The sequence below is a fragment of the Microcebus murinus genome, chromosome 5, assembly GCF_040939455.1.
Source record: "Microcebus murinus isolate Inina chromosome 5, M.murinus_Inina_mat1.0, whole genome shotgun sequence".
Lineage (NCBI taxonomy): Eukaryota > Metazoa > Chordata > Mammalia > Primates > Cheirogaleidae > Microcebus > Microcebus murinus.
Window position 1 is genome coordinate 109,842,684 of NC_134108.1, and position 25,780 is coordinate 109,868,463.

The 25,780-nt window shown below is 58.1% G+C and overlaps 1 protein-coding gene across 2 annotated transcripts; it reads left to right on the top strand.

The window, feature by feature from the left end:
• IP6K3 (inositol hexakisphosphate kinase 3) lies at positions 1-25,471 on the top strand. 2 transcript variants are annotated; one of them, XM_012746846.3, is made up of 6 exons: positions 1-135; positions 11,667-12,012; positions 17,365-17,563; positions 18,622-18,803; positions 19,762-19,937; positions 22,488-25,471. In XM_012746846.3, the coding sequence occupies exons 2-6, from the start codon at positions 11,823-11,825 to the stop codon at positions 22,953-22,955; spliced, it is 1,215 nt and encodes a 404-aa protein (XP_012602300.2). In that variant the 5' UTR covers positions 1-135; positions 11,667-11,822; the 3' UTR covers positions 22,956-25,471. The 2 variants fall into 2 exon arrangements, with proteins under 2 accessions (XP_012602300.2, XP_012602301.2); XM_012746847.2 differs by lacking the exon at positions 1-135 and adding an exon at positions 1,301-1,532.
• The last annotated feature ends 309 nt before the right edge of the window (positions 25,472-25,780 follow it).

A 25,780-nucleotide genomic window follows, 5' to 3' on the forward strand; every position in this document is an offset into this window, starting at 1 on the left:
TGTGGGAGGACTGGCCGTGGCAGTGGGAAGGTGGCAAGCCACCGGCAGGGCAGCTGGGCAGGCAGGCGGCCTTCCCTCCCGCCTCACTCTCTTGCTGCTGACACATCTGCTGAGGGCTCCTGCCATGCCGGCCCGGTAGGTACAGAGGGCACCGAGCGGGCGATGCTGGTGCACGAGGGCCAGGAGACCTGGGTTCTAGTCCTGCCTCAGTGCTGCACCAACAGGTCTGCGGGGCCAGGAGCTGGGGGAGGGGGTCCAGAGAGAGGCTGGACCAGACGAGGGGCAGGCTGGGCCTGAGTGGTGTGCGGGCCGAGGGGAGCCGGTCACACGCACAGGAGAAGCCCAGGAAGGCAGGTGGGCACCCAGTGCCCAGGGGAACTTGGGCGGAAGTCCAGGGGAGTTTGAGCTGCCCAAAGGGCTGACTCCAGACCTTCCTAATACTGATCCGGGGTCACTCAGACCAGAGGCCTGAACCTTGAGGAAGGTTCCTTTTCCTGCACCCGCCTCTCCCCGTCCACAGCCACCAGACCTTGTCCAGCCTGACCCCTGAGTTCTCAGGAGCTCGCCACTCCTTCCCTGCCCGCTGCCCTCCCCAGCAGGGAGGACCCACCGGGAGATAGCGCCTGTCTGCCTGCCTTTGACAGCTCCACACTCAGACCCCAGCCGGACTCCTCCTGGCATAAAGCGCTTTAGTTCCTCCCCAAAGCTAGGGACACAGGCCTGTGAGGCCCCTCCTTGACCCACCCCTCCCTCATTGCTCCCCATCCCTGCGTGCTTCCAGCCCTGAGGCCACTCCCCTCTAGGCCTCTTCTCCCCACCTCCCCCTCCTCACCCAGATGACCCTATTTCTCCTCAGGTCTAGGTTGGTCACTTCCCCCAGGACGCCACCCCTGCCCCGCCTAAGCCCCAGGTTCTCCCGCCAAACACTTGCAATGCAGTTGCCCCAGCTATCATCCCCTCTCAACAGGCACTTGTCTAGGGGGCTCCCTGGTCAGCCGAGCGGAGGGTCCGCCACACAAGGGCCACACTGACCGCTGCCTCGCCTGCTTTCTCAAACTACAGTCCGACGCTGGGAAGGCGAAGCCCTGAGACACCACAGGAAGGGAGAGCATGACCCCCACTCTCGACTTACCCCTTTTCTTTAGAACAAAAAATACCCAGGGCCTGACATCCACCCAGGCCGCTGAGCGGAACTCTCCTCCCCTTCCGACCACTCCTGCTCCTCCCCTCCTCTCTCCTCCTCCTCATCCCCGCCCTCCCAGCCCCTCTGGCCCTGCCCCAGAGCAGCAGAACACCCAGCTGACAGCTGGACACGCCAGTCCAGCCGGTCCTCCCCAGAGGGTCAGGTGACCCTTCCCTCCCCAGGCCACTGGCAGCCCGGCCCCCTGTGCAGACCTGTCCAGCCAGGGCTCTAGGGGACAGTGAGTGGGCACTCCACGCAGGAGAGGCTTTGCCTTCACTGACGCCTGCAGCCAAGCCCTGCAACGAGACCCCTTCTGCCGGACCCTCCCCGACCCCAGAGGGAGGCCCTGGTGAGTGCTGCCCGAGCGAGGGGAGGGCGGGGCTCATGGCCACCAGGCCTGCCCACGCCACAGGGTCTCGCCTCCATCGGGGCTGCTGGGAGCCTGCCTGTGGAGGTGGCAGCGTCGGGTGTGGGTCTGCGCCCCCGTGTGCGGCGGGGCAGCCCTGGGTGTTGGGGCTCCCCCAATACGGGAGTTCCGGCATTTGCTTCTCTTCCACCTCTCCTCCCGTAGGTAATTCCCACCCTCTCCTTCCTGGAGCGTCCCCAGACACGCTAACTTTGGCCCCTGCGTGGACAGGGAGAGCTGGGGGGTGGGCTGGGACTGCAGAGGAAGCCAGGGGTCAAGGGCAGGTGCCAGGAGGGTGGGCAGGAGCCGACAATTCCACTCCAGGCTGGGCCAGCCCTTAACAGAGGCAAGTGTCCGAGGAAGGCGGCAGCAACCCTGGGCCCCAGGAACAGCACGTCCTGTCCAGCCGCCCCGCCCTTCCTCCCGGGCGATGACGTCAGCGCCCACTCAGCAGCCTGGGGCTTGGGGCCTGGGGCTCCGCACAGGGTGATGGGGGCGGTCAACCGGATGGGGGCCATGGGTGTCAGAGGCATGTCACCACCAGGTGGTGGCCCTTGCTGCCCTGGGCAGTGGCAGAATCTTGGTGGCCCCATCTCCCCATGGCTCTTCTAGTTCCCCGAGTGGACCCGAGACCGGAGCCTGCCCTGTGGCCCTCAGCATTCCTGGGGGCCTTAAAACCGCCCACACCAGCCCCTTCCCAGAGACTCGGATCCCACAGGGTGGGACTCAGGCCTTCACAGTTTTTAAAAACTACCAGTTTATTTTTTTAACCTTTTTTTTATTAAAAACTTCAAGGATACAGGGAGAAGTAGAGGGAATGAGATCACAAACACTTGCATATCCTGTTCCTGGATTCCATAGTTGTTGAGTTCTGCCACATATGCTTCATCAAATACGCTAAGGCTCAAGTATCTTGAAGTAATTTATGGACATCACAGCACCCCCTTCCCCGCCACAATGAGCCTTGTAGGCTCTTCCCAGCCCCAAACCACTGTCCCACTCACAGATGGGCATGTCCCAGGAGCACCTGCCTCCAGACCCGTTCTCAGTCCCACAGCTGCCCCTGGACGCTCCCAGTGCTCCGGTGGCCCAGTGTCCAGCCAGGGCGCCTCTGAGATCACGTTCCATGTGGAAGCGTCTGGGCCTGCCCCTCCCCCACCTCGTTGCCTTGCTGAATTGAAGGGCCAGCTGTCCCCAAGGTGGGGTCACACAGTGCTCAGCGAAGACAGGGAAGTGAGGCCAGAGGGGAAGGGACCAGGAGTCTGGGGCGGAACCAGGTCTCCTGCCCCTCCCTGCTCCTTCCCAGGGCCTGGACAGCCTCTCCTCTGCAAAGGGCCTGTGGCCTCTGGGCCTCCTGGGCCTCTGCCCTGTGCACCTGCTTTCCAGTGGAGAGCCGGCTGGTTGCTGTCTTGCTCGCCAGCAGCCGCGGGGACAGCAGTACCTTTACGAGCACTGGGTCACTGGGGAAGGAGACCAGTGGTGGGTGCGGGAGGGGAAAGGTGGGTGCGGAAGGGGGAGGGGCTGGAAAGGGCTCTGGGGCCAGGGCTGCACCCAGTGCCACATCCATAGTGCTCTTCCTCGTCCTAGTTACTCTTCCTCACCTGGTGCCAGGGCACCCAGCTGGCAGCTGAAGAGGGCGTGGGGCCTGGGTGGGAGGGTAAGACCACGCTGGCTCTGCTCAGAGGTGTCCCAAGCACCACCCCCACCTCCTCCTCGGCCCCTGACCCTCTTACAGGGCAGGGGCAGTGGCAAAAGGAGAGGGAACGTTGGCGGGGAGACTCCAACCTTGGGGACTTTGAGCTAGTACAGGCAGGAAATCTTCAGCTGCCATCTGGGCTCTCTGGGGACAGGTCTGGGCAAATCCTGGGCAGACCCAGGACACTTCCCAGAATATGTCCCCTGGTCACTGGGTGGCGGGGTGCTGGCTTTAGTTTTCCAGCAGAGTTAATCTCTCTGGGCATCGGCGGCCCGAGGTGTGTGCTGCTGCCCTCTGCTGGGCAAGGGCCTTGCTTGCGTTCTCGCCGAAGAGGATGGTGCCTTGGAGCAGAAATTAATTGGCCAACTAATATATATATAAAAAATTAGCCAGGCGTGGTGGTGCATGCCTGTAGTCCTAGCTACTCGAGAGACTGAGGCAGCAGGATTGCTTGAGTCCAGGAGTTTGAGGTTGCTGTGAGCTAGGCTGACGCCACGGCACTCACTCTAGTCTGGGCAACAAAGTGAGACTCTGTCTCAAAAAAAAAAAAAACCGTTCCTTCTTGCAACCGTAAAATTTCCAGGCTAACCACTGGCTCCCAGGCCTCCTGCACACGATGGGTGGGGGGTTGCCCTGCTTAGAGAAAGGCAGCAGGTGTGGGGTGGGGTGTCGGGATGGGAAATGTGTGGGTGGGTCTGAGTGTTCAGCAATATCCGAGATCCAGGGTGCAGCGTCAAGAGGTGAGGTCCGAGGAGCGAAGCGCTCCCGGGAGGGGCTGCTGGAGCAGTCGCTGACCCTGCCCGCGCACCCGCCTGCTGGCCAGAAGTCAGGATCCGCTGGGGTGGGAGGGACAAGCAGCCTCTGCCTCCCCCGGCAGCCCTTCTAGCGACGCAGCTTCTTGAGTCGTCTTTCCCGTGTTTCTCCCGCCTTGACGCAAGATCAGAACGTAGCTGGTGCTGCTAAGTGCATTTGTCGGTGGCTGAAGGGCTTCTAAACTAATAATCGCTGTATTCAAATCGTATTTGGTCCTCGAGCTGGAGAAATGTTGGGAGATTTTAAATGTTAAGAAAAAAGGGGGGAAATCCCCTCTGAAAGGATAAAATCAGCCCTGAAATAAGTTTCTGTGACTGAGGAATATGAGATATTGCTCTCTGATTCTGGAAATCCAGCCTTCCCTGGCAGGCAGAGCTCTCCAAAGCCACGTATCTGGGCCACGGCTGGGAAGGTGATGTGTGAAGTCCCCGGCGTTCAGTTTGATCCCACCGAGCCAGGGAGCCGCACAAGGAGTGTGCTCCACCCTACGGCCCTTGAGTCATTTTTAGAATAGATTTTAAGCTCCATTTTTTCCCCTTGGAAAATAAGCTTGTACCTTCCCGGCCTGGATGGCCCCAGTTGATGCACGGCCCTCAGCCACGTGAGAAACGCCACATTTCTCCTGCACATTACAGCCTAAGCGGTTTTAAATGTTTTTCGGGTCCTCTCAGCTCTAATAGATTAAAAAATGCTCCCTTGGGCACTGCAAAGACACAGAATGGTACTTGCACCAAACCTCTGGCTCCAAGAGGCCTCTGAAATGTACGTTAGAGCTTCAGAGGCGAGAGGGCAGGCCATAAACCATGCCGTTCTTGAATTGTGCAGCCTACCACAGTTTGTATTGCAGCTTCTTTGCCACAAGCTGTTTCTTAATTATCATCTCCCCAGAACGCCCTCTCCCCACCACCTAAGATTTCTCAGGATGTGATCCCGAAGGCTCCAGCACCTTGGTAATCGCAGGGGACCAAGCATCTCCTCTGGCTGGCAAGGCTGGGCCCCCTCTCTGCCTCCTCTGCTGCTGCGGCACCATGCGGCTCGTGACACTGGGCAGGGCCGCACAGCACCCGAGTCTTCTTCCTCCACACAGCCCTCCCCTCCAGTCACCACCTCCGGCCTGGTCCCTACTGTCCTGTACACACACGCCTCGGACCAGGCCCTCCCCAAGCTCCTCCCGGACCCCTTTCTGGGCCTCTCAAACCACCCCCATCTCAGCTGGGGACAGTACCTCGCCTAACCTTTTCCACTAGGACTCATTTTTCAACATCCTGTTTCCCCTGCCAGGCCCCACGCAGTGCTCATTATACTTCTCGGATCTGTTGATTAAGAGAATAGATGACAACAAAAACTACTAGGAATTCAACAATGCCTTTACATGAATTTGCATTTTGGTCATTACCAACGCACTTACATACATGTGAGAAACGACCATGCTCCGTGGGTGTTACTGCTCTAGTCTGCAGGAAATGCTTATGGTGGTGTGGATCTGGGAAGGTCTTGCCCGGCCCACAGGTGGGAGCCCTCGCCCAGGGCACTGTGAGCCCAAACTGCCATGCACCTCATGGCACCGGCCACCGGCAGCGTGCCGCGCCAGGCGTGAGGCTCTTGCTGCCCAGCCAGGTGCGGCTCCTGGAAGGCTCCTGTTCCTGACATAGGTCGCCGAGGCACAGGCATGGAGAGGGCCTGGGGCAGGACCCCAGCCCTGAGAGCCTGACCCAGGCCTCAGGACTCGCAGAGAGAGCAAGAGTGGCTTGGCAGCCACCCCCACTCCAAGGGGGCTGCACAGGGGCAGGACGGGCATGGACTTCCGAGTGAGACAGAAGCGCCCCGGCTGAATCCCAGCGCTGGTCCTCGCGAGCTCTGGGCCCTGGGAAAGCTCTGCAGCTTTTCACTCCTTCAGTTTCTCCATCTGAAAGTTATTGTCTTGAAAAACAAAGGTGTGACTGTAAAGCACTCAGTGGTCCACAGTCGATGCTTACAGAGTGGCTGTGATATGGGACATATCTGTGCCGTGAGATATTTGCGTGCTGGCGCAAGTGAAGTTGCTTTCAACTTAAGCTCTGCCCTGGCTGGGAGCCGGTGAACCAGGCGGGACGGACTCGGCCGTGCTGCGTAACAAGCCACCCCCAGAGCTCAGTGGCTAAAGACAGCAAAGCTCGCTTTCTCTGCCTTGCTGCACATGCAGCAGGTGCAGTCACGCGGGGACCCGGGCTGGCAGAGCCCACCTCTTCCAAGATCACCGTGGCCAGGGGAAGAGAATGTGGGGAGCTGCTCTTAACGCTGCCCCCAGAAGGCGGCCCGCCGCTGCCGTCCACTCTGTGCTGGCCGGGAGACCGTGCGGCCACACTACCTGAAGGGCAGCTGCAGCCCGCCACACCCCACAGGAACCCCGGAACAGCCGCGAACGGCTCTGACGATGCCCACAGCCGCCGTTTGTTCCCAGATAGTGACGCCGACAGGCTTTACTGAGACACAGCCATGACTAATTCATTCCAGGTTTGAAGCCCTGCAAGCTCGATCTGTGGTTCGTCTGCCATCTTCCCTGAAATGGGAGGGGCAAGTTCTAAAAGAGATGCGTCTTCCGTAATTTCTAATGAAGTCAGATTTGGCATGTACGCAGAGGTTACACACACAAAGGCTCTCTGGCATAAATGTGCCGACTGGTGGTGACAAGTTGTGATGCCCTCGTCCATCTCAGCTTGATGGGTGGCATCTGTCATTGTGTCTGGCATCCGTGAGGTCTTAGGGTCTTAGAATCACTGGTATTGTCATCTGTCCCCACTCTGGAAGCCAAAATACCTGAGGCCCTGCTGGCGCTGACCCTCCTTTCAGACCAGGGAGTGTCTGGCGGCCCAGCGCAGGCTGGCGTCACTCAGCCCTGCGGGGCTGCAGAGCAGGGTTTGTACTGACACCGACAGCCCAGGCCTCATTTAACAACCAGCTCGATGGCCGTGCCCCATCAGCAGAAATTAGCCCTCAAGTCTCCTGGAGTGAGGCCCAGAGTCATTTCATTCAGGACATGACCCAAAGACAGGAGGACACAGGGACCTGGGGCCATCTGTCCAGTTCCTGGCAGTGGGGTGTGGGCAGCCTTTAAGCTGAGCTCTTCTGGCTAGGGACACCTCCCCCCTGCCCTCCCCTCCTCCTTCCTCCCCCTCTGTCCCGCTTCTGCCTCCCCAAGGAGCCCGGGGGAAGGTGCTGGGCAAGGGTGTGGGCTGTGCAGCTGTGGGAAGAGGCATGGCCTGGAGAGAGACATTTGTCCCCCTTCAAAGCACTGAAGGGAGCCTGGGGCATTCAGCAGTGTCAGAGGGGCAGAGGGATCTCAGGCAGGAGCCTCACCCAGCTGGCTCCTGGGGGTTGGCCCAAGAGTAACCCGCAGTGACAAGCCCCAGGTGGTGGAGCTGCTGGGAAACAGGACTTGACAAAGGAGTCCTGTGCATTTGTCACCTGAGCATCATGACAAGGCTGTAAACCAAACTCAGCTGCCCAGCTCACCCCAGGGCCTGAGCAAGCTGGTGGGAATGCCTGGAACTGACCCTGGCCTCGGCTCCTTGCCTAGTGCTCTCAGGAAACAGAACAGGGCCAGGGGCATTGATCAAAGGCCCCAGGCCCATGCCAGTGACAGGAATGCCTGCTGGTGGCAAAAGGAAGGTCTGGGTTGAAAAGGGTCCTATCAACTTGGATTATTTGTTTGGGACTTGCACAGGAGGGATGGGAAGAATGGGCCTTCCCCAGCTCAGAGCTGGAGGCCACCGGCCAAGGCAGACACAGACAGACCTCGGTCTCCCCTGGGAATCTGAGGTCAGCATTGGTGCCAAGGGGAGTCACAGATCGCTTCCCCAAGCGGCGGCAAAGCCCACCCCACCCAGCTCTGGCCGCTGCTCCAGGGGCTGAGGCCACTGCTCCTCCCCTTCGCAACAACCTGCGTCAGAACTGCAGGCCACACAGCACAGAAGCAGGAGGGCCTCTGACGTCACCTAATCTACACCCTAAGGTGACCTTGAGAAGGGGCCTCAGTTTCCCCAGCTGTCAAGTCCAGCTTTTTTTTTTTTTTTTTTTTTTTGAGACAGAGTCTCACTCTGTTGCCCAGGCTAGAGTGAGTGCCGTGGCGTCAGCCTCGCTCACAGCAACCTCAATCTCCTGGGCTCAAGCGATCCTTCTGCCTCAGCCTCCCAAGTAGCTGGGACTACAGGCATGCACCACCATGCCCGGCTAATTTTTTGTATATATATTTTTAGTTGGTCAATTAATTTCTTTCTATTTTTAGTAAAGACGAGGTCTTGCTCAGGTTGGTTTCGAACTCCTGACCTCGAGCAGTCCACCCACCTTGGCCTCCCAGAGTGCTAGGATTACAGGCGTGAGCCACCGAACCCAGCCAAGTCTAGCTTTTTTAAAAGCACAGGCTGGCTACCCAGCAGACACCCAATCTGTGCTGAGCTGCCCAGGGCCGGCGGGCGCGCCTGCCGCTGTGCTGGGGGCTGTGCGGGGCCCAGGGGTCTTCCCGCCCACTCGGTGCTCCGCCAGAAGGAACAGCCGGGGACCCTGAGAACGCCTGACACCAGAGGTGGGCAGGACGCCACAGGGCCGCAGCAGGAACCAACCAGGGCTGGGAGTGACAGTGCCTCTCAGGTCTGGCTGGCACCCTGGCCAGAAAGCCCTGGAGAAGTCAGCGCCACCCCTGGCCTGGGCGGGCCTCCTGCCCGGCCTCGTGACGGTGTCTGTGGAGGTGGGGACCCATGCCGTCCTCCCCAGCCCACGCTCCACTAGGACATGCACTGAACGTCATCAGGTGGTCTGGGGGACAAGAAAACCTGACCCGGCACCACCAGTGACTTGCAGGTGACTTTGGCCAAGTCCCAGCCTCCTTGTGGCTCAATTTCCTGACGTTGAAACTAGATGAACAATTGCCCTGAGCTGCCCCGCAGCGTGGCCGGGGAGCGCACGCTGGGCTGCTGCACCAGGGTTCTCATCCCCGTGTCCCCCTCCCAAGCTGGGTGCATGTGGGGAAGTTACTTAACCTGCCTGCGCCTCGGTTTCCTCATCTGTAAAGTGAGGCTGGTAACACTGATTACCTCCTGGGACAGTGGCAAGGCTTAAATGGGTTACTCTGAACAAAGCACTAGAACACGGCGAGGCATCCGGCAAGCGCCGTGTGTGTGGCCATCTGTCGCTATTGCCCCCGCCACGCCCCCGCCGTCCCATCCTGAGAGCGGGTGCGCAGACGGGCGGGCGGAGGAGAGAGGAGGCGGCAGACTGCCCGGCGCGGCAGCAGGGGCTGCGTGGGACGCGGCTGGCACGCGTTGGCAGAGCTGAGCCGGCGCCGGCAGGGCCAGGCTGGTTGGTGCCGGCCCAGGCCCGGGGAGACAAGTGTGAGGGTGGGAGCGAGGCTCCGTCCAGGAGTGGCTATAAATGAATTTTGCAGACTGGCCGTCCCTCTGGTTACCGAAGTGCCTCTGCCTGGGGACAGGTCCGCGGTGAAGGCCCACACGCAGACAGCCCAGTGAGGGGAGAGGCGTCCAGCACCCCAGTTTTCTCTGCCCTCTTCCTTCTTGCCTTCTCCAAAGCCGCAAGTAGAACTGGGTTTGCCAAGCGACGGGGATATGTTGCCCCGTAACCAGAGGGTTGACAAGCTGAAGGCGTCCGCTCGTCTGTGGGCCGGTCTCCCTCCAAGTTTAGACGCCTCTCTCCAGCTCTTTCCTCAGCTCCTGCTCGGGCTCCCAGGTGGGCTCACGTCTGCGCTGCCTTAGAGAAGAGCTGGGAAAGGCGAGAGTGTCGGGCCGGGCCGCTCACCATCAGGCCCGCCCCCCAGCGCCTCACCCCTGCAGCCCCAGTCTGCCAGTCACACTCCAGCCACGCAGGGGCTCCCGAAGCCTCACCCTGCACCCTGCACCCTGCACCAGCCAGGACCCCACACTGCCCCTGCCTAAAGCAGCGTTTTGGCCTACCCCGCAGGCCAAACGCTGGCGCAGGAGAGCCCTTTGTTGGGTGCACAGGCCAGGCTGAGGCTGCCAAAGCCGCCGTGAGCTGGAGGCCTGGGCGCTGGCGGGAGCCCCTCTGAGCCGAGGGCCTGAGCAGCTTGACAGCCACTGCGTGTGGATCCAGCCAGCCGTGCCCTGGCCTGCACTGAAGGTCACTTAGAGGGTTAACCACGTCCAGCACTGCCGGCCTGGCCGCGTCCGTGACCAGGAGTCCAGCAGAGGGAGAGAGTATTAATAACTCAGCGCCGACGGGCACCGCTGTGGGAACGTCCTCTCGGACAGGACAAACGCAGCAAGAAGAGCCTCCCCTCCAAGTGTCTCCCTGGCACTCTCCTGACACAAGTCAGGGCGTCTTAGGGGCTGTGTTTCCAGCCCAGGTCCTGGCATCTGCCTGCCACGCACAGCCGCCCTCAGCAGAGGGGCAGGTGCAGGAGGGCGCCAGGCCCAGAGAAGAGGAGAGCCTGGCTCGACTGCCTGCTCCACTCCTGACCAGGAGAAACCTGGGCAAGGTATCGCAGGCCTCACCTTGCTGGTTTGCAAAGTGGCCTGCCTTTCCTACAACGCAGAGCTGTTAGGGAGATAGGACCACTGTGGTAATAATGCTAGAAATAATAATGATGGGCCACATTCATTGAGCACTTTGCTCTGGGCACTGGGCTAACCTTCCCACCATGGGCCTCACCTCACTTCTGTCCCTAATTCCATGAGGTAGGTATCATTATTATCCTGTTCTACAGATGGGGAAACTGAGGCCCAGAGTAGCATCAGGAACTCGTCCAGGGTCGCACAGCAATTATGTGGGGGAGCCATGATGCACACTGATGGTGTGCAGCTATACCACGCAATCCTAAAGCACCCCGCACCCCGGCCCTGCAAGGGGCTCTGACTGCTTCTCGTGGAGCCAGGATCAGTGTCCCCAAAGGACGGGAGGCAACACAACGAGAGCAGCTGAGACACGGTCTCCGCAGGCCGGAAGCTCACAGTCGTGCTGCTTGATTTCTAAAGATGTTTTAATATTTAAATTCAAAAGGTACCAAATGGTATTTAAAGTCTCCTTTCACCCCTGCTCCATGGAGGCAGCCGCTGTTACCAGTCTCTCTTTTTTTTTGAGACAGAGTCTCACTCTGTCGCCCAGGCTAGCGTGAGTGCCGTGGCGTCAGACTAGCTCACAACAACCTCACACTCCTGGGCTCAAGTGATCCTCCTGCCTCAGCCCCCCGAGTAACTGGGACTACAGGCATGCACCACCATGCCCGGCTAATTTTTCCTATATATATATTAGTTGGCCAATTAATTTCTTTCTATTTATAGTAGAGGCGGGGTCTCGCTCTTGCTCAGGCTGGTTTCGAACTCCTGACCTTGAGCAATCCGCCCGCCTCGGCCTCCCAGAGTGCTAGGATTACAGGCGTGAGCCACTGCGCCCGGCCAGTTACCAGTTTCTTGTAACAGACTATTCCAGAAGGAACCAATGCACATGCATGGGCTTGTTTAAGCTCCTGGGCAGGAGCCTGTCCTGGCCCAGGCTGGGGGCTCAGTGGGCCCTTCCGGCACGCCACCTCCCGCACATCATCCGCCTCCTCCTCTGCTTTCCAGAGCCCCGCTGAGAGCCCGCACAGGAAGACAGCTGTGCCGAGACAGCAGCGAAGGCCAAGAAGCAGCGAGCTGAGGACCACTGACAGCCGAGCTCTGTCCGGGAGCTGCCGCTCCAGCTTCTCCCCCACGCCCTCTCCCCGCTGCCTGCGCGGAGTCATGGTGGTGCAGGGCAGCGCGGACGCCAGGGTGGGCGTGCAGCTGGAGCCCTTCCTGCACCAGGTGGGGGGGCACATGAGCGTGATGAAGTATGACGAGCACACCGTGTGCAAGCCCCTCGTCTCCCGGGAGCAGAGGTTCTACGAATCGCTGCCGCTGGCCATGAAGCGCTTCACACCTCAGTACAAAGGTGAGTGTCCGGCAGCCAGGCCACGTGCCTGCTGCCACGCCCCCACCTCAGGGTGCGCGTGGTGTGTGCAAGGGTTGCCATGGAGACGTGCCCCTCTCCTGGCTGGCCTTGGTTTCTCTGAACTCTTCATGCCTCCAGGTCTGGAGTGTAATGCCATTTGGCTTCCAGACAAATTGACTCAAGCCACCAGGCCTCCGGGAATTGAGGATGGAATAACACAATGCCCCGTTCTCCCGGCCCTGGGGTGGCAGTCTGGTATGTGCCTTGAGGGCGTCCGGCTGGTCAACCGCCGTAAACACGGCATGGGCTGAGGCCTCCTCCACCTCTCTCTGGAGGCCCAGGCGGGCAGCAGGAGCCTGGGGTTTGGGACAGAGCATGGAGAGCCGGGGACACAGCTCTTTTAGGAAACCAGAAGTCCCACCTTCACCCAGGAAGGGGCACAGCCCAGGGCATGGGCTGCCACCCGGGAGTAGCTGGGGAGCCCCTGCAGTGTGTGTTCCGGATCTGGGGCAGTGTGTTCCGGATCTGGGCCCGAGGTGACTCTGGGGAGAGACAGCTGGAGGAGAGGGTGCCTCCTGCTGGCATCCTGGCAGGCCGAGCGCCCGGGGCAGGCCGCTGTGTCCATACCCGGCCTTGGGTAAAGAGCCCGGCTGGCTCTGCCCCGCAGCTAGACCCCAGAGGGGCGAGTGCTCAGAGAAAAGACCTCCCTGGAGGAGTTTAGAGTTCAGAGTCCACCACTGCAGGCTCCGCTGTCCTGTCTGGGGGGAGGTGATAACGTCCAATAACTCCCTTAAAATCCCACTTGCACTTCGGTGACCCAGATAACTGGGGAGGACGGGCCTATCTGCATTGGTGTTTCTCAAAGTGTGATCCAAGGTCACCACCATCACAGGTTCCCAGGCCCCACTCCACACCTGTGAGTCAGGATCCCTGGGGTGAGAGCAAGAATCCACACTCAGCTTGGTCCAGACGGAAACGCCGGCGGGCACCAGGCCTTGCATCTGGGCGTAGCCTCGGAGCGCTGTTTCACACCTGCCTGGCTTCAGCCGGCCTGCCAGGACCTCCTGAGAGCCTAAGACAAGCGGACCATCGTCACACACTGAGAGACAGGGCACGGCAGGCCAGGGGCCACCTGTGCAGCCCTCTCCCCTCCGCCGGGGTCTCCCGGGCCCTCGGGCTGGTGTCACCTGGCTGGCTGCAGGTCACTGCTCATCTTGTCAGGGCACCCACCGGAATTAGTGACTGTCCCTTCGCAACTGAACTCAGCCCAGCAGAGGGATGGCAGGACGGTGTGTAGGGTGGCCTTCTGCCAGCAGCATTTCACGCCTGCTCCACAGGGCGCTGGAGCTAAGACAGGCTGCCGGGCAGCCCCGGGCAAAGCAGGAGCGGGGAGAGGCTGGCCTGGCCTTCAGGAGACCGCCCTGCCCCTCCCTGCTCCTGCCTGTGCTGGGCCGGGCTCTGGTGGGGGCAGGAGGGTGCTGCTCTTGGGCTCCTGGGCACGGGCCTGCTGTCCAGACCCCTGCTCTGCCCCGCTGCCCCTCAGGTTGGGCCCGGCACTGCCATCTGCCCTGGGGCTCTGCTAGCTCAGCAGGTGAATCGGGGCCAAGGTGTCACAGCGAGTGTAGCAGCGGCCCCGGGCTTCACACGGGAGATGGTGTTTCTAAACAAGCTGGGGAGGCACCTGCGTCGGGGAGCCCTGTGACACCCTCAGAGGAGACCACACCACTGACCACCCCCACCTGCGGCCGAGGGGAGACAGAGCCGTGCCTGGGGCGACACCCACAGGAGGCTTTGAAAAAGCAGAAACGCTGTGGCCCAAGCACCCGCCGACCAAGCGCACCAGCTAAGGAGACCCTTGCAGAAGGCCCAGAGCCAGGACTCCCAGGAAGACAGGCGGGAGAGGCCACCTGCAAACGGAAGGGTCCCTGAGAGGGCTGCCAGCTGCTGGCTCTGTCCAGTTAGGGAAGTGGCATCGGCTGACCTTGCTCTGCGCCTGCCACAGCTGTGAGTGGTTTCCGTGCACCAGCTCACGTACCCCCACACCTGCTGGGATAGACACCTTTATTACTCCTGGGTCATGGTGAGGAAATGGGCACAGAGAGGTTGCGGGCTTGCTCAGGCCGCACAGCCAGTGAGAGGTGGAGCCAGGACTGGAAGCTCCTGAGCGTGGGTGCTGGCCACATATGCCCGCCCCACCGAGCTTCCTGTTCCTGAAGGGAGACTCGGGTGTCAGTGCTTCGGGGTCATCTAGCCCAAGGGGGGACATGACTTGCCCAGGGGCAGTCAGCTAGTGACCTCAGGTCAGGAACTCGAATCCCCACGGCTGCCATGGAGGCCTCCCTGATAGGAACAGCCCCCAGAGAGAGGGGCTGTTTCCAAGTGGCCCCCACCAGCCACTGAGCACACCCTCGCCCTTCTCCTGGCCCGCAGCAGGATGGCCTCGGGGAGAACGCTGGGCAGGGCTGTCATTCCAAACGGCAGCCGCCGCGTGCAGGGCTCGCCCTGGACTCTGTCTGGGCTCCTTGAGCACAGCAGCTTCTGGGGGCTGTGTCCCTCCGCCCCCAGCCTGCCCGTCCGCTCTGGGCGAATGAGGACATATTCTTAGGTCCAGCTGGTTAACAGTTGAGCCGATTCATATTACAGACGGTGGCAAGTTAATGCCCTCACAAGCTTAAAAATAAATACATGATAGAATATTCACTGAGGCTCAGGAAGCTGCTCGGCCAAACCAAAATTGCTGAGATGCTGTGGGCGTGCCAGTCGTGTAGTAAGCGCTCTTGCCCGCCCAGCTGGCATGGTCTCAGGTCGAGGTACCTGGGGAGGGCTGGAGAACAGGCAGGGGGGACTCTGGCTGGGCCCTGCACTCTCCTAGCCAGGGCGGGCCCTCGGACGCCTACTCCCCTAGACACACGGGGCAAGCCAGAGGCCAGGCTGCAGCCCACGTGGCTCTTGGATAAGCGAACGGCCCAAGCACCAAGGAGTCTGGGTTCTACCGACACACTGCTCTGCCGGGGGCAGCCACCTGAGATTGTTTGCAAGGGGCTATCTGCTCTGGGTCCTAGCCAGGCTCTGCAGGGAAGGACTGAGCTGAGCTGCGCAGGGGACGGAGGGGTGAGAGAGGGAGGGAGGAAAAGAGAGACAAAAGCTGGAGACAGAGACAGCCCGGCAGAGGCACGCAGAAAGACAGAGAGAGACAGGGACTCAGAGTCTGGCTGTGCAGCTCTGACAATATGAGAAATGGAAATGACTTCTGGATTTTATTGGTTTTGGGTTATTCGCACCTCTGCTCTCCTCCATATACTCAGACACTCAGAACTGATGAGATCAGACAAGAGCTGGAGCCTGGAGAGGGGTGAAGTTCACGGTTCCTGTCCTCCAGGGAGGCCTCCTGGGCCTGGGGCTTCCCAACCCTGTGGTTTCTGGCAGCCCTGCCACCGTGGCCTCTCAAGTGGAGAAGCCGGGGGCTGCTGGGTGGCAAGTGAACTTTACAAGACCCAAGAGGGCCTTGCCTTGGCTGGCGCACCTTTCTGGCTCCCAGCAGCCGGGAGGCCTGAGCTCCTCAGGGAGCCCCACCGAGGCCAGCTCCGTCCCCTGGTGAGTGGAGCCATGGGCCAGGGGGCCTGGTGCTGGTTTCGGAAAGGTCAGTTCTCCCTAGAACAGCATGGGGACGACACCCCCTCCCGGAGGACACAGGGCTGGACATGCAAACCCTAGGCCCCTGTGGCCTGGCGCCCCAGCCCTCGGTGCCAACGGCCCTCTCTGTTCCCCACCACGGGACACAAGGAGCAGAGCAAGTGTGACAGGGGACACAGCAGGAGCGTCCCTCATGCACACGCAGGGTAAACACAGTGTGACGGCACTGGACTCTCCAGAGACAGTCCCTGCTCTGTGTAACTGCTTGTCCCTTCTTCCACACCCATGACTGGGTGGCAGCTCAGAGCTCCACCCTGTGGCAACCCTGTGACCTTGGGCAGGTTATTCAATCCCCCAAGCCTCAGCGACGACCGGTCGTCAGTGGCCTTGCAGGGCATTGGGACTTGGAGGCAGCAAAGGAAAGCAGCCCAGTGCGGCCTATGCCACGCACGGCGGGCGGGAAGACGGGCAGGGTGCTCCAGGGCCCCTCCCGCCGCAGCCCTTGCTCCCGCGAGTGGGACAGCTACTGTGGGCGTGGCCTAGGGACAGCTACTGTGGGCGTGGCCTAGGGACAGCTACTGTGGGCGTGGCCTAGGGACGAATGCTGGTGGCAGGGAGAGGGGAAATGCCAGGTTTGGGTACAGAGTTATCATTACCTTTGTGACTGCATCACAGGACACAGGAGCCTGGGATGGGGCGAGCAAAAGTGGAGTTTTTTTAGGAGTTGGAAAGGACTGAATGTCACCCTAGGCTGCAAAATTAGGGCATGGGAATCTGAGATGACAGGACTGGCCCAGGGAGACCGCTGAGCCAGGCACAGATGGCTCTGGAGAGCAACTTGCTGAGCTACAGAGCAGCCCTGACAACGAGCGTCCGCACTGCCGGCGAGGACGGGCGGGAGACCCGCTGCCTCTATGGCCTGCTCAGCGGAAAGCGCCCTCACTCTGAGAAGGCGACCAAGCGGCTGGGGAGGAAATAAACACCTTGGAGGACGTACAGACACACAGCCCACCCTGTTGGTCGGGGCCCCAGCAGGAGGCGAAGGGTCGGCTCAAAGGGTTTCCATGAAGAGAATCTTGGGAGCGACTCTCTGCAGACATGCAGGCGGGATGAGGGAACGACCAGGGCCGAGGGCACCGGGGACTAGCCACACTGGAGAGCTGTGACCACCCCCCACGGGGCCAATGTGAGGGGCAGTGCACCGCCCCTGCGTGGAGGCCACAGAGGAACGCTCTTCACTGAGCAAGGCATTGGGGAAGGGGAGACTGACCTGTGCCATCAGACTGAACTCCCACCACTGTCACCCACTGCCACGCGTCCGCTGGGAGGCCCATCTCACCTGGTCCCCCCCTTGTGTTCTGCAAGCACCATCACTGTGCACCTCTGGAAAGACAGCCAGGGCCATCTCACATGCCTCCCCCTTGTGTTCTGCAGGCACCATCACCGTGCACCTCTGGAAAGACAGCCAGGGCCATCTCACATGCTCCCCCCCTTGTGTTCTGCAGGCACCATCACTGTGCACCTCTGGAAAGACAGCCAGGGCCATCTCACACGCTCCCCCCCTTGTGTTCTGCAGGCACCATCACCGTGCACCTCTGGAAAGACAGCCAGGGCCATCTCACACGCCCCCCCCCTTGTGTTCTGCAGGCACCATCACCGTGCACCTCTGGAAAGACAGCCAGGGCCATCTCACACGCCCCCCCCCCTTGTGTTCTGCAGGCACCATCACCGTGCACCTCTGGAAAGACAGCCAGGGCCATCTCAGCCTGGTCGCCAACCCACTGAAAGAGAATCAGGAGCCCTTCAAGGTCTCCGCGGAGTCAGCGGCGGTGGCCATCTGGCAGGCGCTCCAGCAGACCACCAGCGGCAGCGGCAGCGCTCGCATCCTCACGCAGCTGGCATGCCCAGCCAAGGAGAGGTGAGGGCTACCTGGCAGGATGGCAGGGCCCGCAGCACTCCCACCTGTGCCAGGGCCAGCCCTCCCTGTTAGGGCCAGTGCCAAGAAAAGGAGAGATTCAGAGGAAGGCTCAGAATAACCAGTGTGACCAAAGAAAGGGATGGATGTTCTTTTATGCCACTTCCAGAGGGAGAATTGGGGTGCATTTTATCTCAGAGTTGATGCACAGGCAGAGTGCCATACGGAGTACGTATTTGGTACATATTTGTTTAATTAAATACGTGTTTCACTGAGACCATCAAGTGTCTCTGGGGGAAAGTGTCCAGAACAGAAGCCCTAGAATAGTTCACATACAGGAATAGTGTGGCTAACTGTTCTCAGAACTCATCTTCCCTTAGCAGTGGGGACGTGGAGGAGACGTGGAGGTCCGCGCGGCTCACAGTGGGTCCGGAGGTCCTTGGAGAGGGCTCCGAGACCCCTGACGATGTCGGCTGGCCTTTCTCAGATGAAAAGGATCCCTGGGGATTTTTAAAACACGTATGGAGAACAAAAGGGAGCCACCACAATGGCGACACCGCCTTCCCGCGGCAGCCGTGGATCTAACTGCGCCCCTGGCTCAGCGTCGGGAAGCAGGCACGCTGCCTCCACGGCACAGAGCGGGAAGCCGAGATGCAGGAAGGCAGGAGAAAGGGGGTGCGGAGTCCTGGGGCGCCCCCAGCCCACCTCGCCCACTCCCTATGGCACTGTGAGGTCTCCAGCACACACGGGCCTGCCAGAGAATCAGAGTCTAAGTGCCTTGCGCTTCCAGATGGTCCCCACATGGGACGATAGTCCAGATCACCCACGCCAGCTTAAACCACTTCGGCCCTCTGATGGGTGACACCTTCCCCAAGACGGCTGCAGTGGGGCGTGATCGGGTCCCCGGGACCCGAGCTGGACAGGGAGGGCACTTGCAGCAGCCTGGTGAAGCCACCAGGGAAAGCCACTGGGGACAGCCCTGTCACAGCCCAACCCAGAGAGCCCAGGCACAGGCACGGGCACCCTCCCGCCCCACCCTGACCGCCGTGTGCTCCCGCCAGCGGCAGCCCAGCCAAGGCGGCCCTGAGGCCCGAGTCCCACCTCAGCGCTCAAGTGTCCTCGCGGCTGGAGGACGCTGGCGGGAACCAGGCTGAGAAGAAGAGCTTCAACCCGTGGGGCCTGCACTGCCACCAGGCCCACCTGACCCGCCTGCGCACCGAGTTCCCCGAGGACAGGCGGCACCGTATCCTTGCCCGCGTGCCCACACGAATCCCACGGCAGCGACAGGGACAGAGAGACACAGGGAGCAGGCACGGGGGAAGCAATGGGCACGTGGGGCCGAGGGAGGGGTGGGCAGGGACAGCCAGATGGATGTGAGGGACCAAGAGGAAATCAGGTCCCTCCGAAAGGAAAGCCAGAGCGTGTGGGAACTCAGTGCCTTGCCACCTGGGCAGGGAGGGGGTGGGACGAGGTCGCTGTGCCACGCTGGGTGGAGGCGGCACGGGGCTCCCAGGGCTAGACGGGTCCCCAGCCCAACCCCCCGTCTGTATCTGCAAATTCCCCCGCAGGCCTCTTCCCTGGGGAGGTGTCCGAGGGAGGGACGCTGAGAGAAGGTCCCCCACAACGGGCTGCAGGTTCTCAGGAAACAAATTTAGGTTTGAAATGACCCTTGTCACCACTGGGCTCCTTCCCACAAACGGGTGGCTGGCTTCACAGTATTTACTAAGACACATCTGCAACCCTAATCCCTAAGAAGCTTTTGCAGGATAATTACTCCGCTGAAATTAATATTCCTGCAACACATCTCCAAAGCTAACATCAACCCACTTCTCCCAAAAGGTGCTGGTCCATTCAGTGACTGGAGGTTTTGGCCTTACGATTTTCTGCCATCAAACATAAATTGGGCCTGGCCTGCCAGGGATTTCTCACCTGTATTTAAATTTCAACCTCAGAGCAAATGGAAAAAGGAAAAGCTCACACACTCATAAACTCCCTCTAAATAAATGGACTTATTAAAGCAGCCTGCAAAGCTAACGCCTTGTGTTCTTAATAGCAAGGCTGAGCTTGAGTGAGGAGGGGCGGGAGGCAGGGCAGGGCGGCTCAGTGGGGAGTTTCCGGGCAGCTTCCCCGGCGCAATAACGGCCTCCGGTGGGGCAGCAGCCGGGAGGTCCTCGGAGTCCTTCTTAACTTGGTGTGACGAGGGTTCCTGTTGCTGGAAAACGTGGTGTCGCCGTACACGCACCCCTGCATCCTGGACCTGAAGATGGGGACCCGGCAGCACGGGGACGACGCGTCGGAGGAGAAGAAGGCCCGCCACATGAAGAAGTGTGCGCAGAGCACCTCGGCCCGCCTGGGCGTGCGCATCTGCGGCATGCAGGTAGGTCACGGAGGCCCGCCACTTCCCGGCGTGCCCGCTGTGGCTCGAGATTGTCTCCCACGCGGACGGCGCTGCCCTGTGGAGCCCTTCGCTTTGGGGCAGCAGCAGAGGAGCCGGGAGCCAGTCTTCCGACAGAGCCGTGCGCGTCTCGGGCTATGACGCGCCGGGTTTTCAGGAGCACCTTATCGGGATAGGGCTGTCAGGCCTCTGGCATCTGGAACGTCCCACAGCGGCCATGTGGCTCCTGCCCACGCTGTGCCCAGACCTGGATGAGCCAGTGTGAACAGGGGCCAGGGAAGAGCTAAGAGAAAGAGTTTCTTGGTGCACTCTGGCTTCCTGAGTCCTCGTTCTCCTGAGTGATAAAGCGGAATCCCTTCCTCAGATGCTGTGTGGCAGTCTGCTCCTTGAATTCTCATTAGCCATTTCCTCTTTTTTTTAATTTTATTTTTTGAGACAGGGTCTTGCTTTGTTGCCCAGGCTAGGGGCGTCAGCCTAGCTCACAGCAACCTCACACTCCTGGGCTCAAGCAATTCTGCATCAGCCTCCCGAGTAGCTGGGAGTATAGACATGTACCACCATGCCTGGCTAATCTTTCTATATTTTGTAGAGATGGGGTCTCGTTCTTTCTCTTGCTCAGGCTGGTCTCGAACTCCTGAGCTCAAGTGATCCTCCCACCTCAACCTCCCAGAATTCTAGGATTACAGGTGTGAGCCACCACACCTGGCCCATTTCCTCTTGTTAATCCACCTTTTCTGCTTCTTTTTGTTACCTGTTCTGGCTGACAAAATGGGAACGTCATAACCTGCTAACCCCCGCAAGGAATGGTTATTTTCTTATCACGCAGACTCCATGCTCATTTTTGCTGCTCTGATGTAGCTTATGACAGGGGCTGCAGGAGAACAGGAGGAAATAAACTTCCCCCACTCATTCCCTCTTACAGTCTGTCTACTCAAAGCAAAACCAGACACCAATTTGATGGTAAACGTTATAGCTTTCCTTAATTGAAACTGCCACCCCTTGAAGCTGGAAGTTAAGTCTATAAATTTGTTGCACAGATGTCCCTTGGAAGGCTTGGAATGCAGTCCTCAAGAGAATGCAGTGTGATGACTTGTGGCATAAGTGGAATCTCTCTCTGGACCTCAAATCTTCTGAAATTGATCTGATTTATTCAGAAAGTGATGCCTGTCACATATTTATGATGGCTAATTTAGCAGCCAGTCTCCAGCCCTCCAAAGGCAACCCGAAGTCTACCCTGTCTTTCTGATTTTTTTCAACACTGGTTTTCTACAAACACATCATGTACTGTGAAGGCAGGAAAGACCTGAGAAACTGTCTTGGCCAGGTATGGGCAGCCCTCCCAGGTGTGCGAGGCAGAGGGGCGCCAAGTCCCACTCTGGCTATGCCAGCGCTGGCCTTGGTCCAGCTTCTGCTGCTGCCTGTGCCATCTGAATGAAATGCGGGTGGCTGCCACTGTCCCCTATCAGCATCTCTCTTCCATCTGCTCCCTTCTGGTGGCCAAGACATGATGGGGGAGGGGAGGGCAGGCAGTGCCAAGGAGAGCGGCCACCAGCACCACAGGGCTGCTATGAGCCGCCCTCCTCCACCCAGGCCCCTCAGCTGCACTGGCTGTCCGACAACTCTGTCCACACCTGACAGTCTGCCTTTTTATCTTTTTTTTTTTTTTTTTTTTTTTGAGACAAAGTCTCGCTTTGTTGCCCGGGCTAGAGTGAGTGCCGTGGTGTCAGCCTAGCTCACAGCAACCTCAAACTCCTAGGCTCAAGCAATCCTGCTGCCTCAGCCTCCCGAGTAGCTGGGACTACAGGCATGCGCCACCATGCCCGGCTAATTTTTTATATATATATTAGTTGGCCAATTAATTTCTTTTCTATTTATAGTAGAGATGGAGGTCTTGCTCTTGCTCAGGCTGGTTTCGAACTCCTGACCTCGAGCAATCCGCCCACCTCGGCCTCCCAGAGTGCTAGGATTACAGGCGTGAGCCACCGCACCCAGCCTGCCTTTGTATCTTCACACGATTCACCTCACTCCACCACAAGAGCCATTACTGTTTCCTTGGAATCTGCAAAGAAAGGACCTTATAAACTTTTTTGGGAAAAATTTAATCTAGTTGGCTTTCCAAAGCCATTGGCTGTGATTTCAGGTTCCTACTAAAGCTTTCTAGCTTGGGTTTGCTAATATTTGAATTGAAGAGGGCCAGAAGCCAGGACTTAAATCATGATTTGGAGGTTGACATTGGAAAGTCACAAGAAAGGAAATCCAACCGTTCTCCTTGTAGGGGAGGCTCACCTCTGTAGGGTGAAGGATCTTGAATCCTACTATTAAGATCTGCATGGAAAGCGTTTCAAAATGTAAATGCTACACTGGTGCTTAACGGAGGGTCACCTTCCACTCACACCAGTCACCCTGCCCTGCGTCTCCTGGACATCCGTTCATGTGTCGTCCTAGCTTGTGATGCTGCAACCATATCAGATGCAACATTTTTATTTAAGTTTGTAATTCTTCACATTTTCTCTTTCTTCTTTTTAATGGAAGGTCTATCAAACAGATAAGAAGCACTTTCTCTGCAGAGACAAGTACTATGGACGAAAGCTTTCGGTGGATGGGTTCAGGCAAGCCCTCTATCAGTTCCTGCACAATGGAACCCACCTCCGCGCTGAGCTGCTGGAGCCCATCCTACGCCAGCTCCAGGCCCTCCTCGCGGTCATCAGGAGCCAGAGTTCCTACCGGTTCTACTCCAGCTCCCTCCTCATCATCTACGATGGGCAGGAGCCCTCAGAAAGAACCTCAGGCAGCCTGCGTCCTCAGGAGGCTGCACAGGTGGCCCACAGCAGCTCTCCCGGGGGTCTCGCCAAGGTTGACATCCGCATGATCGACTTCGCTCACACGACATACAAGGGCTCCTGGAATGAGCACACCACCTACGATGGACCAGACCCTGGCTATATTTTTGGCCTGGAAAATCTCATTGGGATCCTGCAGGATATCCAAGAGGGACAATGAAACTTCTTGGGCTTAACTGGATTTTTCTGGGCTACAGATCTCAAAAAGGGACCTACTGGTAGCTAGGGTAGTCTAGACACCCCTTAGATGTCTTTGCAATAGCCATATCTACCCTTGAAGCCATCTCTATACATGGCAGACTATACGAACAGCTGTCAATCAGCTCTGGAGGTGATTCGACATGCCCTGGCACCCTGCTGTAATGCTGGTCATCGTAGAAGGGACAGTCAGGATACAGTGGCGCTGTGTGGAGTACACGGGAGGGAGCAGCATGATGAGTTAGAGGCCAGCACTACAGTGCGATTCTGGAGTATTTGCATCTGAGAGCGCTCGCTTGTTGTCATGCTGCAGTCCTCGCAAGCTGTGAGGCAAAAACCTACTTGAAGCAGCCTTAAAGAGTGAGTTTATGAGTTCGTGTTTTTTCTCCTGGTGTGGGCTGCCCGGTCCAAGGGCAGACAGAGCTCGTGCATGCCTCTTCCCTTCCTACGAGGAGTTGCAAATGGGGCAGGATGAAGTGGAACAGATCTGCCCACCTCACCTTCTTGCACCCAAGTCCAATGTGGTTGTCCAGGCACAAGCACAGGTAAAGCAGGACCCCAGTTCCTCCGTGTGCCTGTGGAGATGAGGGTCTCTTTAGAGACTTGTTTTTTTTTTTTCCTTTTTTGCTTTTCCTTTTTATCCCCCAAAATCTGTTATAATGAGGAATCTCTTTACAGACTTCTGAGTGCCTGTTGGAAGTGATGATTCTGCCACATTCTGACCATGAAATGCAGCTTCCGGGGGGGCGGGGGGTGCACACGAGGAGGAGCCACTGATATTAAACTACACTCTCTGCTTTCTATTTATTTATTTTGGGGGTGGGTTGGGGGTCTCAGAGGAAGCCGGAGGACCGAGGAAACCAGGGGCAATGTTTACAAGACTGGTGGACAAGCGTAAATATGGAACAAGAACAAACAGTTCTAATTAATTCCTTCTTCTGCAGTATGGAAACCTATTACAATGCCCTTGAGTCAAGCACTGAGATACGTTACCCAATTAGGGAAATAAATTTGTTAATAAAATTGCTGAGGTCACCAGTGATTGCTGGTGCGCCTTATTACCCTTTCCATTTGTTTATTCTGATCACACTGTATGGCAGTTCCAATTTATGAGTGACTAGAGTATACAGCAAAAACAGTTCACCAATTTCCTACAATCCTTCAGGGAACTCAGGCAGAAATGGTGGCCATAAAATATTTGCATGTATCTGCAAGGCAGGCACCGGACCTGAAAAGTAAGTTGTCCTTTCATTTGAAACCTATACAATGTAAAATTAAGTAATTTGGGGATTCTCATGGATAATTACCATCAACTTTCCAAGATCCACACTAATAGAAGGAAAGAACGTCCTGGATAATAAAAAAGCTTGTGTTTAATTTCAAAATATGCTATACAGACTTCCAAGCAGGTTAACCTCCCAAATCATGTTTGGCTGTGGCAATGATGTGATTAATTTGCATGCTTTATTCCCATGGTGGGACAGTTGAGTCAAAGTATGTTGGGTGGCAAAAGCGAGTCAGCCAAAAACTACATATTTGCTAATGACAAAACAGAGCCCTAAATACTGCTATTTCCAGGCTACTTCCTTGCTTAAGAATCTGGTACCACAACAACCAAGTCCCTGGCTTAGCTTCTCATTCCTCCACCCCTTCTCAGCCCTGGGAGGTGTGGGACTTTCCAGATGGCCCGCTGGCCTGCCCACGACACCAGCTGTGCTACAGCTGCTCCCCAGGGCCTGGGTCCTAATCCCTGGCAATGTGATGCCCCTCTCTTGGCTATGGCGCCTTCTCATATGAGGCCTTCTTCCTCCTGTCCAAATCCTCAGTCCACGTTCCCATCTCCTCCTGAAGATGTCCCTGACAAAAGTGCAATTTGTTATTTTTTTTTAAAAAAGGGACAAAGTTGGCTACTGGTTTTAGACTATTCTCACTGGACTTTAACTCAGAGGGTCACTGCAGTCTGGAAACTCGTGCATGGTTCCACAGATACAGAAACTCAGTGAACTCAGAAACCGAATGAGCCCACCCAGTTGATCCAAATCCAGGAAGAGGGAGAACAGAAAAGCATGGAAAGAAAAGAAGATGATGAGTGTATATATTTTTGGTCTCCAAGCTGAATTCACTTGAAAATGGCAAAAGGAGTGAGGGAGCCCTGAGTCACCTGGCAATGGGCAGGTGTCCCCGAGCAGCTACTCCGTGCTGCTCTCTTTGCTCACGCTGTGGAAGATGCAGCTCTTGGGGAGCTTGGGCTCTAACTGAGGAGGCGAGAGTAGCACACATGGACTGACAACAAACCACACAAGACAACGCCCGCTGGTGCCAAGGATTGATCCGCGTGGTGCAGACAATTAACCCCAGGATTTAAAGTTGGAAGAGGTTCACTGAGAGCACAGCCGTCACAGAAATTGTTGGAGGAGGGCCGAGGTTAACTGGGCCCTGAAAGGTGACGGGAGTGGAGAGGAGCTGGGGGTCGGTGAGGGGAGGTTGGGAGGAGATGGGGAAGGGAAAGCCCGGCGTGCTCAGGAGTCTGTGGACAGAGCAGCCCACTCAGAATGGGGGTTTGTGGTTGGGAGTAGTAGAAACAAAGAGAAATGGAGTGGGTCCAGATGGTGGAGACACTTAAAACTCTGGCCCAGTAGTTCACTCGTTGTTTGTGACTTCATTAGCCTGCCTGCCTGCCTGCCTTCCACCCACCCACATTTGCCGAGTGCCTGGTGCGTGCAGCACAGTGCTAGGGCCTGTGTAGCACACAAGGAAGTGTGAGCACCGTGCCATCATTGTTAAGAA